General features: G+C 45.6%; 1 protein-coding gene across 4 annotated transcripts in view; it reads right to left on the bottom strand.

Moving 5' to 3' along the window:
- CADM4 (cell adhesion molecule 4) overlaps positions 1 to 12,954 on the bottom strand; it is a 449,467-nt gene that overhangs the window by 101,463 nt on the left and 335,050 nt on the right. For all 4 annotated transcript variants that reach the window (XM_033962734.1, XM_033962736.1, XM_033962737.1 and 1 more), the window contains exons 3-4: positions 1,196 to 1,348; positions 922 to 1,056 (exon numbers count right to left, since the gene is read on the bottom strand). In XM_033962734.1, the coding sequence (XP_033818625.1) occupies positions 922 to 1,056; positions 1,196 to 1,348 (288 nt within the window). The remainder of the gene's footprint in view (positions 1 to 921; positions 1,057 to 1,195; positions 1,349 to 12,954) is intronic.

Raw genomic sequence — 12,954 nt, 5'->3', positions numbered from 1 at the left:
AGGACTGGTAGGATGAGGAGTTTCCTAGAGAAGAGCTTACAAAATTGTGGGTTGAGACCCCCAAATGGTGTCACAAAGCACACATTTGGACTCACAACTTGAGCTCTCCATAGGTGCATCATTATTCTGCACCCTGGGGGGGGGGGAGAACATACAGTTTTATTTAGCCATTATTATTGCACAGCCACAAACAAATTGATAAGCAAGAGAGTACAAAGTGTTAGGGGGGGGGGGGGAGATGAGGATCTCCAAGCCCCAGTTTTTGGGCTCCCTCAGAATTTGGCGCCCCATGCACGTGCCTCTGTTCCCTAAATCTAAATCCGGCCCTGATAGCGCCTTGTTTATTTTATACATTCGGTAACCAGGAACCTTTATCTAAATAGGATTTTATTAATGGACAAAACACAAAAGAATTACAGCCCTCTGCAGTCCCCCCTCCTCTGCCGCCCCGTCGCTGTTAATCTGACATACACACAGCCAGGGCTTTTAATAAAAGGTTATCACTGCATGGTCGGAGGAGTGTGCATGCTGTGAAGCAGGAGGGCTGATCAAACCCTCACCAGTATCCCGCCTCCACACTGGGTCAGCTGTGTTACAGATCCCCAGGGGGATTGTCACAGCTAGGTTTATGTATTATTTTTCAGCATTTACTGCTGTTAAATATATTGGTGCATAGTGTGGAGAGGTGCAATGATATATGATAAGGCATATGAAAAAAATCTATTATAATTTCACTGAGATAGCTCAGTGACAAAGCAGAACAGGTAGAGAGAGAGCCAGGAGATACAGTCCTCATACACAGCATTTTGGCACTTTTTCTGTGGTTGAATAAGATCTTTAAGGAAAAAGCTTTTTTTGCTGATTTCACAAGTAGAGATACGTTGAGAGACATGAACAGTCCTCTGTATGACAGTTACTCACCTTTTAGCTCTCGTCGGTCTCGAGACCACCGCAGAGTGGCCGCAGGTTTGGTTCTGGGTGCAACACAGGTCAACTCCACCTCATGACCTTCTACAGCCTGTTCTTTGACCTCCACCAGCGGATTCTCAGGGGGCACTGTGGGGGAAAGTTAGGGGTCAAGGTAATATACTGGGGATCAGAGGGATTTGAAGAAAGACAAGGATCAAAGTGTCAGGGGGAGACATCTATAGCTGTGATGCCTCTCTCCTTAATGGTGCTTTGTTGTGAGACTCACCCAGCACGGTCAGCGTGGCAATCTGATGGTGTGTATCTTCCATGTAGAGCTGGCAGAAGTAGCCGCCCTCATCTTGCAGTGTCACATTAGAAAGACGCATCTTAACCTGCTTCTGGGTGAATTCCTCAAGCTGGAACCGATCATCTTTCAGTGCTGAGGAGAGAGAGAGGGAGACATGTGAAAGGTAATTTTATAACCGTGCACTTGTGGAGGGGTATTTTCAACAGGACATCTAAGTCTGACTTTAGACGTTTTGAGAAAAACGTCCCAGAATTGGGTGGAGAAAATGTCAATTTTTGAACCCATAAGACATCTATCTTTTTTATTCTCTAAAATGGCCCAGCTAGATGTTTGTCCAGCTAGACGTCTAAATTATTTTGCCATTATCAAAAAAATTTCCAAATTAAAAACATCCAAAACAAGCCAAAATGGCGTGCTCCAACTCTGACAGTATTCAGGGCCCAGTTAAAAGCCTACCTCTTTGAGAGTGCTTTCAACTCCTAACTCCTTTCACCTTACACATTCCCAACCCTATATGCCATGTCTGTCTGTCCAAGTTAGATTGTAAGCTCTTCTGGGAAGGGAATGTCTATTAAATGTCAAAATGTATAGCGCTGTGTATGCCTTTCAGTGCTATATAAGTAATAAATAGGAGGAGGAGGAGGGGATAGCATTTTTAATAGACTGGCCACATGCCAGCAGAGCAGTGGGGTACTCTATGGGGCACTGCTGTGAGCTTCACATTAAGGGTATCAGGTATACATCTCACCTCCAAAACTCCCACAAAACCTACTGCACCCACCTTTCTACCACCCCAATAGCCCTTATGCCGGCAGGTGTCACTTATATGGCAGTACAGTGGGTTTTTGGTGGACTCACACTTTCCACCAGCAGTGTACTAGTTAGGGTGTCATATGGGCCTGGGCCCCCTTCTCTGCAGTCCACTGCACTGCCCACCAGGCTACTCCAGAGACCTGCTTGTAGCTCTACTAGGACTGGCCATAGTATCTGAGGTTGTCATATACTGTAGACAGATATGTACTGTTTCATGCATATATTTGGGGGTTGGGAGGGGGTCAGTGACCACTGGAGGAATGTGTGGAGGCCACATTTACATCCCTCCAGTGGTCATCTGATCAGTTTGGGTACCTTTTTGGCCCTCATTCATTCTAAAAACAGGTCTAGTCCAAATTATGCCCTGGACATTTTGGAAAATATTTGATTATTGCTGTAAAACATCCATGTGCTAAGCCTGCCCTAATTCCACCCAAAACATGCCTCTAACACCCCCCCCCCCCTTAAGATTTAGACACACCGGAGACAAAACGATTAGAAAGACGTTTATAAAGTTAGTTTCAAAAATGCTCACTTGGACGTTTTGACCAGTAAAATGTCCAAGTATCAGTTTATGCTGTCTTTTAAAAAAATAAGCCCCATATTCATGCACACCTCACATGTATAAATGCAGCAAGAAGTGCTACTTATGTATGCAGAAGCCCTAAACATTATTCTATAAGGGCACAGAGAAGTAGCTTAAAAGGCATTTCTATAACTTTATGCTTATAGTCATGCATGCTAGAGGGTGACCAAAACCAAGGTGGTTTTTATGTTTCAGCCAAAACCAAATCTGCATCCAAAATTCATCACACTGTCTTGGCCAAAACTAAAGCTGAAATTATAACTGGGATGGAACGACACTCCTGCAATCAAAAGATGGGCTTGAGGCTTCCTCTGCCCCTCCCCCCCCAAAAAAACTGGTCCTCAACTCCCTCCAACAGAAACATGCTGTTCCCCCTCCCCCTGATTAGTTCCAGCAGCCATTATGAAATTATAGCTCGTGTGAAACTAGTCACCACTGAGGCTTCTGAAGATTATATCCTGCATGATGATTGTAGCTGTTTGTAAAGGTGTAGCTGTGCTGTTCATAATTTCACATTGAGCGTTGAGCACATGTAAAAGGTTTGGAAGTAATTGCTCCTGCTAGTAAGAAAAATTCTTTGACCTGCTCAGCTTAATAACTTATATGCACAAGCACACTAAGCACTGTTCTATAAGGATGCACGTAAGTATGGGGCATACACATGGATGCAGCATGGTAGTATATGGGCGTGTCTCACACATATACAGTTAGGGAATATTGTCAGTTGTCCATGCTGCTGACTACACTTAGGTGTTACTATTTATAAATGCGATAGTCCCGGTGCTAAGTGGGCACGCCTGTATTTAGGAGCACCAATGTAGGTTTACACTAGTGTTCTAGAATAGAATCTGCGCACTCAGATGACGGCACATAATAGCAGAATCCTCAATAGCAACAAGAATCCTCATGACACGAGCAACAGTCACAGAAGCTAAGGTGAATTTAGTGCCAGTAATAAAAGTAAAACAAAGGCACATAGCTGTAAAGTAATTTCTGGTTAGTAAAAGCCAGCCTGAGCATCGGCGCCTCTGCTGGCGAGCTCTAGCTTTGCAGTGCTCAAGAACTGCTACCTACATCTTGAGATATAAGAGGGCATTTCGGCATGGGTTTGTCCAGTTGTGCATAAAAAGCAGCAATAAAATGCATGTCTGTATAAAAGGTGGTTGTAAAAATCTGGAAGATCATCAGTAAAAAAAAAAAATTACATCGTCATAAACTGACTACTGTGACCCTCTGCTTTCACACCGTAAATCTACCAGGCAGGGCTATCTAAGAGATCACTGATGTATCTCATTAGTGCATCAACTCCATGCCACCATTGTGCAACAGTAGGTTTCAGCACTTACATAGCCATTGGGAAACAGCCATATCTTTGGAAGAGGACCCTATCCCAGCGAGGATCTAAGAAAGTCCTGCTCTGTGTTGCTGGTCATAAGGCTCCCCTGTGCATCTCAATCCTCCAGGCTGCTGGGGGCGATGGTATACCTGGTGATGGGCGAGCCACCAGGATCCTTTAAAAGGTAGGTTGCAATACACATCCTAAACTGCAGGATCCCTTAAGGAGGAATATTCAGTATAAACCCTCCAGGATCCCTTTCAGAAGGACTGAAAGTCTGGATAGTTGAGCTATTTTGGAAACATCTATGGAAGAAGTCCAAGAGAAGGCCACTTTATTAGTCAATGTGCTCATTGAACAGGACTTGAATATACTGTACTTATGCAATTCTAGTTCGGGAAGGTTGCTGTTTTTCCTTATGGAGCAAAGAATACAGATAAATTTAGATTTTACACGCGCAACACATTATTTCTGTTTATGCATATAGAACATCTTTTTCCTGTGCTACATTTTTAAATGCCTAATTATTTGGGTGTGAAATCTCTTTTTTTGTTCCAGAACAATTACATTCCTTTTTAGATCTGAACAGTGTCTGGTCTGACAGAATCTCCAGGTGGCTTAATTGTAAATGATGAATATCTGCAATCGCGTAGCGATCTTGCTATAACGATTTTCCTTTAAAATTTTTTTTTTTTTTTTTAACTTCATTTTGGGGACCTTTTCCTAAGAAGTGTTATGAAATGGGTAGTAGTGCATTGTAACACAGGACTCTCCTATACCTTACTCTCATTTCTTACGTTGCCCCAAAATAGGGCTTTATCCTTTCTACAGGCCCTGGGCTAATTTTTCCATTAGTATGCAAGACTCCTAAAGGAGTCTGCGTTATCCAGTTAGACCCAAATTCTTTATATGGCATCCTAAGCTGCATATGCAAATTGGTGCACACAGCCAATTTGCACACAAAACTTAATTGTTTAACAAGCCAATTGGTGCCAATAATTGGCAATTATCTAATAATTGATACTAATTGGCGCATTCAATAGAAGTTAGGCGCACAATTTTATTGGTGCATTCTATAAAGGGGTGCACAACACTTCTAATGCGCAGATCTCAATAGGAGGAGTGGCCAGGGGAGAAGCATGGGCAGATCGTGGGCATTCCTAAAAGTTAGGTGCACTGTTAAGGAATACATTCGATCTGCACATGTTCAAGGCCTTCTGGCTCCCCCCCTCTCCGAGATTCTCATGAGATCCCAAGGCCCAGTAGCAGCCTAGCAAGGAAACTGGCGGCAGGCACTTTCGACACCAGCGGCGCACGGGTAAGGACAGGGCCGATCAGTGGGGGGGAGGGGGAGGAGGCGATCACGAAGGGAGGGAGCAGCGCCGGTGGCTTCGGGGGAGCAACAAAGCCAGTTCCTGGGGTCGGGTGTCGACTTGGGTCGGGGATCGGGTCAAAGAGATGTACCTACCGGTATTCAGTCAGTGGAACAAATCATCCTAGTTGCCATTATGGCCTATGAGTAAAGTTGCTTTGATATACAAGCACTTTGGATTGCGAGCATGCTTCTGGAAAGAATTATGCTCGCAAACTAAGGTACCACTGTATTACCATCTTGGGAGCACTGGGCCTCACAGTGTGGTCTCATGCTCCCAGTTCACATCTTAAAGGGGCTGTAGTGCTGTCCCCCACCCTCTCCCCTGATCACATCTGATCAGGTCTCTACTCTCCCAAAGAATCCCCACCTCCTACTAGCCCATAAGTGGTGCTATAGTCAGTAGCATAGTAAGAGGAGGGGGCGGTCTTCCCCAGGTGCTGTATTGGTGTGAACGCTGGTATTCCTCCTCCTCTACGCCCCCTGTTCCTTTCCTGCTCCCCACTATGACACACATGTACCCCTTCCATTCCCCCGTACCTCTTTAATGTTCCTAGCACGAGCAGCAATCCCAACCTGCTACTCGCGCCAGCTTCAGCTCTTCCTCTGACATCACTTCCTGGATCCGAGCCTAGGAAGTGACATCAGAGAAAGAGCCGATGCTAGCACAAGCAGCAGGTTGGGGTTGCAGCTCACGCCATGAACATTAAAGAGGTGTGGGGAAGGGAAGGGGCACACGCCTGCGGCAGGAGGAGGCAGGGAAGGAGCAGAAGGAGATGGGGCAGAGAAGAGGGCAGAGGAAGGGCACCACCTCCCCGGGCTCTTCTCACCCTTGCTACGCCACTGATTATAGTGGGTCCCTGGGCAGGAGTGATCCCTAATCACTCCAGCCCTTGCCAATTACAGTTCCTAAAACGGTGCCCCTAGTAGCAGCCTCATGGTACTTCCCTTAGGAGGTTATGTTTCTGTATGATGCCATTTTGAGAGGTAGTGTGGACAAGGACAGGAGCAATTGGGATCATTCCTGCCCAGAACCAAGTATACTATTTATTTATTGAGATTCATTTATCAGTGACGTACCAAGAGTGGGGGCGGTCCACCCTGGGTGCACACCCCAAGGGGGTGCACAGCCGGTCACCCTCCCTATTCTGCCGCTGCTGCTTTCCTTAACCAGCAGCAGCAGCAGCAGTAAACAGGGGTGTCCGCGGGTGCTCACTCCGGCAGTTGTTCAGCTTCTGCCCGGCTCCCATGCTCAAAACCGCGGGTGTCGGCTCCTCGCGCAATCCGCGGCTGTGTCGGTAACCTCTCTGCATAGACAAGGGGGAGGGAGAAATGCTGCTACTGCACAGGGAAGGGGGAAGAGGAATGCTGCAGCTGCAGCACCCAATTGGGGAGAGAGAGGGAAGGAGGGAGAAGGAAGACAAGGGAGAGGAACCAGAGATGCCAAGTCCATGGGAAGGAGGGAAAGAAAAGGAGATACCAGACCATGGAGGGGGAGGAAAAGATGCCATGGCATGGGGGAGGGAAGGGAAGGAGAAGAGAAAGAGAGAGATGCCAAAGCATAGGGTGGGGTGGAGACAGAAAAAATGGAGAGGGGGTGAAGCTGAAATGAATCATGTGCAAAGGAGAGAAGGGACCCCGGATATACAGTTTATTGAAGGGACATAGAAAGAGGGAAGATGCCATATGGAAGAGAGAGAGGGTGGACAGTAGATGGAAGGGGCAGAGAGAGTGTGGGCAGTAGATGGAAGGGGTAGAGAGAGAGAGGGCAGAAGCTGGGTGGAAAGGGCAAAGAGAGGGCAGATGTTGCATGGAAGGGAGAGAGGACAACGCTGTATAGAAAGAAGAGAGCAAAGAGAAGATGATTAAAGCAGAACGACAAAAGGTAGAAAGATTTTTTTGTTGCTTTACTTAGAATCAATAGTATTGTAACTGTATTGATAAAAGTTTATAAATAGGAAATGGAAATAAGGCAATTTTTTGGACTAAACCCCTTTCCTCAGGATAGGATACCATAACAGTATACTGTACTGTTCTGAAGAAAGATTTGGCCTCTGAAAGCTAATTGAAAAATGGATTAGTCCAATAAAATGGTATTTTCTTATTTCACATTTTTTGTTTTATTTTTATTTGTTAATTTGTAAAGTGGTGATTGTTATGTATCAGTTTTTTCAAATTTACATCTACTGTCTTTATATTTTGCACAGTATTAGGGGAAAATATAAGAAGGATATGGCGATACTCGAGAGGGTCCAGAGAAGAGCGACAAGGATGATTTAGGGCATGGAAAACCTTTCATATGCTGAAAGGTTGAAGAAGTTGGGGCTCTTTTCCCTAGAGAAGCGGAGACTTAGAGGGGACATGATAGAAACTTATAAAATCATGAAAGGCATAGAGAAGGTGGATAAGGACAGATTCTTCAGATTAACAGGGCCAACAAAAACAAGAGGTCTCCCTTCAGATAAATTGAAGGGAGACAGATTCAAAACGAATGCTAGGAAGTTCTTCTTCACTCAGAGGGTGGTGGACACCTGGAGTGTGCTCTCAGTGGAGGTGATAGGGCAGAGTACAATATTGGGCTTCAGAAAGAGATTGGATGACTTCCTGAAGGAGAAGGGGATTGAAGGGTACAAATAGAGGGTACAGATAGAGGGTAACTATACAGGTACTAATGAATAGGGAATAAAGAATTTAAGTAAGGATTTACAGGTCACGAACCTGGGGGCCGCTGCAGGAGCGGACTGCTGGGCACGATGGACCCCTGGTCTGACCCAGCAGAGGCAATGCTTATGTTCTTATGTTCTTAAATGTGTCACTGTTTTTGTGGTGTTGTGGTGTTGCATTGTATGCAAAATCTGGTTTCTTGGCAGTTCATTTAACTTTTGTCTACATATTTCTATTTTTAGTTTGTGATTATTCCATATTGGGCGAGGGTATATCTCTGTTCTGTGTGTATGAAAAGGACATAGTTTTCAGTTGGCATTGACTGCAGGATCAATTGACTGTACGGGATCTGGCATGTTTAGTTTTACAATGTATGTGTGTTGGTGTTCTAGTGCTCACTGCAGTGTTTAAGATGCTGCCTTTTCCTAGGTACACTCTTGTTGTGCGATATGCGGATTGTTACTAAAAATCATATTTTTTATATAGATGGGGGGTGTCAAAAAATAATGGGCCCCGGGTGTCACATATGCTAGGTATGCCACTGTTATTAACCTTTCATGAAGAGACTCGACCAAAGCAGTTTACAATACTTTCAATAGCAATCAAGTACTCTTATGTATTTTCCTCAGAATTTCCTCAGGCTCGGAATTTAACTGTGGTACCTGGGGCAATGGAGGGTTAAGTGACTTGCCCAAGGTCACAGGGAGCTATGCAGGCTGGGATTGAACTCACAACCTCTGGGTGCTGAGGCAGCAGCTCTAACCACGAGGCCACTCCTCCCCCAGGTATGGGTCAGTAGGCCCACGGTGGTGGTGTGGTGGTGGTGGGGGGGTGATTGCAGAGTTATGATCAGTGAAGGGCTGATTGGAGAGGTGGTCATGTGCTGCCAGGGGATGGAATGGGTACTGCTCAAGGGAAAGCATCAACACTGTAGCCCCTTTAAGATGCAGTCTGGGAGCATCAGACTGAAGCTTGGTGACCTGGTGCATCCAGACTGATGGACTGTGTGTGAGGTGGCTCACAGGCAGTATTAGTCCTTTACCATGAGATTCAGAAAACTATAATACAGAGATACCGCAGATTGGGGACTCCCATGATAAATCAAGGTGTGATAAAAGCTCGCTTTTTATTGAAACTTGCTAACTTTCCCCTAAATGTCTTTTAAGGACCACAAAGGATGAGTAGCAGGCAGGTAAGAGTGGATAGCGTAGCTGGTTTTAAGGAAGGTATGGACAAGTTCCTGGAGAAAAAGTCCATAGTTTGTTATTGAGAAAGACATGGGGGAAGCCACTGCTTGCCCTGTATCGGTAGCATGGAATATTGCTACTCCTTGGGTTTTGGCCAGGTACTACTGACCTGGATTGGCCACCGTGAGAACCAGTTACTGGGCTTGTGGGCCATTGGTCTGACCCAGTAAGGCTATTCTTATGTTCTTATGGCATGGAATAGCTTACAGGCAGCGATGGTGCAGGCCAGCACTATAGCAGAACTTCAATGTGCTTGGGAGACATGATACACGGGGCAGTAATGGGAACAGGTCTGAGAGGTCTGTGAAACATCTGGGAGGAAGCTGGGATTTCTTTCAGTATGGGAATGTGCTTATCTATCCAAAGTGCTACAGAACCAGAACTGGTTCTTAACGTAGAAAGAGCTGGGTCATCAAGCCCAGCAATCTGTCTGCAATTGTGCCCACCGAATGCTGGTCATTAGGAAGAACCCTGAAGATCACCTTGAGTATATACATTCTGCCTTCTCCCAAGTAGGTGCAAGGTAGATTCCATTAGAATTCCATTAGGTTAGAAAAGCAAAAGGGAAATACGAAGAGGGGCTGGCCAGGGAGGCGAAAAACTTCAAAGCATTCTTCAGTTACATAAAGGGGAAGCGACCAGCGAGAGAGGAGGTGGGGCCGTTGGACGATGGGGATAGGAAGAGAGTGATAAAGGAGGATAAAGAGGTAGCTGAGAGGTTGAACACGTTCTTCTCGTCGGTCTTCACGAGAGAAGACACATCTAATATACCGGACTCAGAGGAGCTCATGAGTGGGGAACAGGCCGAAAAATTGGAGCACATAGAGGTAAGTAAGGAGGATGTCCTCAAACAGATAGACAGGTTAAAATGCGGCAAATCACCGGGCCCGGACGGGATCCACCCAAGGGTTTTGAAGGAACTAAGACAAGAAATAGCGGGCACAATCCAGCATGTTTGCAACCTATCCTTGAAAACTGGAGAGGTACCAGAGGACTGGAAATTGGCGAATGTCACACCTATCTTCAAGAAGGGATCGAGGGATGACCCCGGGAACTACATGCCAGTGAGCCTGACTTCAATTATAGGGAAGATGGTGGAAGCTATGATCAAGGACGGCATTTGCGAGCACATCGACAGAAATGGCCTACTGAGAACAAGCCAACACGGATTCTGTAAGGGAAGGTCGTGCTTAACGAACCTTCTGTATTTCTTTGAGGGAATAAGCAGTAGGGTGGACAATGGGGAACCCATAGACATCATTTACCTCGATTTTCAAAAGGCTTTCGACAAGGTGCCACATGAAAGGCTGCTTAGGAAGCTGTGGAACCACGGGGTGGGAGGGGATGTGCACAGATGGATCAAGCACTGGTTGTCGGGTAGACTGCAGAGGGTCGGAGTAAAGGGCCAATATTCTGACTGGCGGGGAGTCACGAGCGGTGTGCCACAGGGATCGGTGCTGGGGCCGTTTCTCTTCAACATATTTATCAACGACCTGGAAAAAGAGGCAAAGTGCGAGGTTATAAAATTTGCAGACGATACCAAACTGTGCGGCAGAGTTAGGTCCAGGGAGGAGTGTGAGGACCTGCAAAGGGACCTGGACAAGCTGGAAGACTGGGCAAACAAATGGCAAATGTGCTTTAACGTGGAAAAATGCAAGGTCATGCATATAGGGAAAAAGAACCCTTTGTTCAACTACAAATTGGGGGGGGGGCATTGTTGGGAGACAGCAGACTTGAGAGAGACTTGGGTGTGCTGGTGGATGCATCACTGAAGCCATCTGCACAGTGCGCAGCAGCCTCGAAAAAAGCCAACAGGATGCTGGGCATCATAAAGAGGGGCATAACAACCAGGACGCGGGAAGTCATCATGCCATTGTATCGAGCGATGGTGCGTCCACATCTGGAATACTGCGTTCAGTATTGATCGCCGTACCTCAAGAAGGACATGGCAGTACTTGAGAGAGTCCAAAGGAGAGCAACGAAACTGGTAAGAGGGCTGGAATACTGCCCATACGCCGAGAGGTTGGATAGGCTGGGGCTCTTCTCTCTGGAGAAAAGGAGGCTCAGGGGAGATATGATAGAGACCTTCAAGATCATGAGGGGCATAGAGAGGGTGGATAGAGACAGATTCTTCAGACTGAAGGGGACAACAGGTACGAGGGGGCATTCAGAGAAACTGAAGGGAGATAGGTTCAAAACAAATGTAAGGAAGTTTTTTTTCACCCAAAGGGTCGTGGACACTTGGAATGAGCTACTGGAGGACGTGATCAGGCAGAGTACGGTACAGGGATTCAAACAGGGATTGGACGGATTCCTGAGGGATAAAGGGATTGTGGGATACTGAGAGAGGTATCCAGGTAAAAAGTATAGGACTTCGATGGGAAGATAGGACTTAAATGGGAAACCAAGGTGGCAAGGGGCCCCTTCTGGTGATTCAGACAGGTGACCTGTTTGGGCCGCCGCGGGAGCGGACTGCTGGGCAGGATGGACCTATGGTCTGACCCGGCGGAGGCACTGCTTATGTTCTTATGTACTCAGAAATTACAAGGTTAATAATATTAAAATAACTGGAAGCTCCAATAAAAATGACCAACCATAACTCATCCTGATTTAAATATTTGAAAACATCTTCAACTGTCTATGCAAGGAAAAGTGTCTGCAATCTAATATACAATGAAAAAACATTCCAGGCCTGATACAAAATGTACTTTCTAGGATGCACTTAAAATTTTCCTTTTGCTCTTTCCTCAGATTTAGAAGGTGGTGATCCCTAGGCCTGCCTTGCAAATACTATATGTATTAATAGGTCATTCACCAGAAGCTTCTTCTTTTTAAAAAAAACTAGCTCTGCTTCTAACTCTGGCCATGCCATCAGGCAAAAAATCTCACAGTTTAATTGTGTGTTGACTGAAATGACACACTTTCTGAAATGTATTTAAAATCTGCTACCAGTGACTCATTTGAGCCTTGGTGCTGGAGAAGAATTTTAGGTGTGCCATGGACCTCCAGAAGAACCAACAAATCGATTCTGGAAGATACCAAACTGGCTATGTTACTCAAAGCCCAAATGATGAAATTACGACTGCCTTATTTTGGTCACACCTTCAGAAGAGAGAGATCACTGAAGAAAGATATCATGTTTGGGAAGATAGAAGGAACCAGGCAAAGAGGGCGACCTGCAATCAGATGGCTGGACATGTTGAAAACAACCATGGGGATGACGCTGGAGGACCTTTCTGGACTAACAAAACCGATTTCTTTTTAGATCCACAATTCATCAAGTCGCTAGAACTCGAACATGAGCTGATGGTACCTAACAACACCCAGTGGCTACTGGTATCAACCGTGTTTTCTTACTGGACTGCAGTTAAGAGTTCTTTTACATTCTAGAAAAGTATCAATAGAACTGTGACCTCAGTGGTAGAGCCCGCTGGACTCCCCATAAGGTCAACCTCAGACCTCTCCCAATAAAGTTCTCATAAACGAGATTTCATTGATCCTCTGTGCCAAATGCCAGAATATTTTACTATGTCAGGGATGCATAGAGATTCTCCTTATTATGGTTTATTAAAAAATATTTTTAAGAGGTCATCATCCCTATAATTATAGTCTGCTCCTATGAATCAGGGCAGACTGGAAATACATGGGACAAGCGGCAGACAAATCTTCCCACACCCTCCTTGTGATAAATAATTTTCACCAGCAGCTTCCAAAACCCCT

This window comes from Geotrypetes seraphini, chromosome 11, assembly GCF_902459505.1.
Source record: "Geotrypetes seraphini chromosome 11, aGeoSer1.1, whole genome shotgun sequence".
NCBI lineage: Eukaryota > Metazoa > Chordata > Amphibia > Gymnophiona > Dermophiidae > Geotrypetes > Geotrypetes seraphini.
The sequence above is the reverse complement of the archived record's forward strand: the minus strand, read 5'-3'. Positions and strand labels throughout refer to the sequence as shown.